Consider the following 2,517-nt stretch of genomic DNA (forward strand, 5'->3'; position numbering starts at 1 on the left):
GAAGGAAGGAAGGAAGGAAGGAAGGAAGGAAGGAAGGAAGGAAGGAAAGAAGGAAGGAAGGAAGGAAGGAAAAAGAAAAGGTAATAAGACACTAGAAATAGATGTTTGGTAAGGTCCTTCTCAGCTCTAAATCCTATAACTCTATTACCAATGAAATGGATTTTCCTGGCGGGCAATTGAGGTGTCCTTTGGCAAAGATTATCTTCTATGAATCATTCTGCACTGGTGGCTGCCATCAATTCAAAGTTCTGTGAAATTCATAATACTTCTCCACTGAATTGAAAACAAGGTATGGTATTGACAATTCTAGAGGTCTGTGGCACCTTGCCCCAAAGAGGATGCAACTTGTCCAATGTTACATGCATGGTTCGAACTTGATTCTCTGCCCACTGCTCTTCATCCTCTGCCCACTTTGCCTTAATCCAACACTTTCTACATTTGACCAGTTTAGGAGTCAGCAATCTTTTTGTATCAGTGTGCCAAGTGTTCATTCATTCATTCATTTCTTTGGTGGTTATGATATGGGGGAAGGGGGACTACAGAGGCTGAAGGAGCCTGCCTGGCTCCTCCAAATTTGAGGAAGAGGTGAATCCAGGGACGTCCTATTCTCTGAAGCCTTAGTTCCCAGGAATCTCGGTGACCTAGGATGGTCAGGGAGTCATAAAAGGAGGGCTCAGAGCAAGTCTCCCCTCATCCCTTCCCACACCAGCTGCTATGGCCTTATAGCCCATCTTTTGTGCCACCTTGGGCACACAAGCCACAGGCTGCCAAGCCCTGGAACAGCCCTGTCAACCACAAGCATCCTCTCTTCCCATGTGGCTAATCCTGTAGCATCCAGCCAATCTGATTAAGGCCTCAATGTGGGGTACAGGTCTTCCTCTTCTTCCCCTGCCTTGACTCCCCAGGACAAGCTGCAGCCGGAGGCAGGTCAGGAGAGCAGGCTTGAGAGGTCAAAGTTACAGATCCAGAGTGAAAGAGACAGACTCTGGGTTCTTGGGTGTCTAAAGCCCAGCCTTCCACCCTCCCCCACCCCAGGGAAAAATCACAGGAAGGGAGCTGGTTCAGATGCCAACTGTCCGCGGAGCCTGGGACCCTGGGCATGGGAAAGGGATTCAAACTCCGCTGTTGCTGGCGCCTTTCCCTCCGAGAGAGGCAGCCCTCTCTGCCTCTCTGTTTGCTGTTTGTTTGGGGCCTCACAAATAGGGCATTGAAAACACTTCCTGCAGCTGAATGACGCCCTGTGTCGCCTACCGCAGGCGGGCACTGTGGTCCAGCTCGCAGGCTGGCTGCCTTTGGGGGGAAGCCTGCAGGGCGGGGCGGGGAAGAGGGGCTCCCGCAATGTCCTCTCCTCTCCCCAGGGAAGGAAGGAATCCTCTCTTCCCTTCAAGTAGTCTTTCTTCTCTCTGGTCAGGGCAGCTTTGCTTAGACCACTCCTGGGACACCAGGTCCCCTTCTTGCCTTGGGATCCAAAAAAATCTCCCCCAGTCCGGAGGGCGGCTGGGGGATAGCAGGAGGTGGGGAGTGGAGAGGGAGGGAGGGCAGAAGCTTCGGTTATTAATAGTTCTCCTGACTCAGAGCCACCCCGTTATGCGAAACCAAGTAAGGTAACCCCCTCTTTGGAGACAAGATGCCTCTGGCTGTCAGCGATGGGCTGGGAGCGAGGCCCAGAAGGCGGGGTTAGCCCCGAGGGGTCGGGGCCATAAATAAGAGGGTCGCGTGTCAGGGAGATAAACATGAGGGGGTGCTGGGCCTGAACAGAGTCGCCAGGGGCTGTCCGGAGCCGAGGGAGGCGGAGCGCCAGTGCCAAGGCCAGCGCCAGCGTCGGAGAGGCATCGGCATCGGCAACGCCAGCGGGGGCACAGGCAGTGCCAACGCCAGCCGAGTCCCAGTCCAGTCTCAGCCCAAGAGCCCCCGGAGGGCAGCAGGACCAGGAGGAGCGCTCGCCTCTGCCCCGTGCGGCGCGGCCCGGGGTGCGCTCCGGGGGAGGGGGGCGCTGCCAGCATGCTTGCCGCCCTCCGTGCCTGGTGGCTGTCCGGGTTGCTGCTGGGGCTCAGCCTACAGTTCCGGGCTCGGGTGGAGGCGTGCAGCTGCGCCCCCGCGCACCCCCAGCAGCTTCTCTGTGCCTCGGCCATAGGTGAGTGCGCCCTGGGGCAGGAGGCAGGGATGGGGGGGCGGCTCGCCGCACTGGCTGGCACCACTCCAAACTATCTCTGTATGTATGACTGGAGCGGGTGCGGCCCGTTCTTATGGGTATTAAGCTTATATGATCACAGATTGCCAGAGCTGGAAAGATCATTCCAGTCCAACTCGTCGCCTCCATTTTACAGTTGGGGAAACTGAGACCCAGAGAGAGGTAGGGATTTGTCCGAGGTCACACAGCGAGTTAATGGTACAGGCGGGATTAGAAAGGAGGTCTCCTGACTTCCAGACTGGTACTCTTGGCACTATCCCAGCTGCACTAGGGAGAAGGTGGGGGAGGGGGGACTCTAGGGCCTGCATATGGGTCATTAATAAGAG

The 2,517-nt window shown here is 56.3% G+C and overlaps 2 protein-coding genes across 6 annotated transcripts in view; one reads left to right on the top strand and one right to left on the bottom strand.

Annotated features, from left to right (window-relative positions):
* SYN2 (synapsin II) overlaps positions 1–2,517 on the bottom strand; it is a 256,865-nt gene that overhangs the window by 51,473 nt on the left and 202,875 nt on the right. The window lies entirely within an intron of this gene.
* Positions 1,714–2,517, top strand: part of TIMP4 (TIMP metallopeptidase inhibitor 4) — a 19,147-nt gene continuing 18,343 nt past the window's right edge. For all 5 annotated transcript variants that reach the window (XR_011167539.1, XR_011167538.1, XR_011167541.1 and 2 more), the window contains exon 1: positions 1,714–2,134. Coding sequence is in view for 1 of the 5 variants with exons in the window: in XM_069083917.1 (XP_068940018.1) it covers positions 2,002–2,134 (133 nt within the window). In the remaining 4 variants the exon portion in view is untranslated. The remainder of the gene's footprint in view (positions 2,135–2,517) is intronic.

Source organism: Petaurus breviceps, unplaced genomic scaffold (assembly GCF_028583685.1).
Source record: "Petaurus breviceps papuanus isolate PSGF00001 unplaced genomic scaffold, PetGlider_PUasm1.0 174, whole genome shotgun sequence".
Taxonomy (NCBI): Eukaryota; Metazoa; Chordata; class Mammalia; order Diprotodontia; family Petauridae; genus Petaurus; species Petaurus breviceps.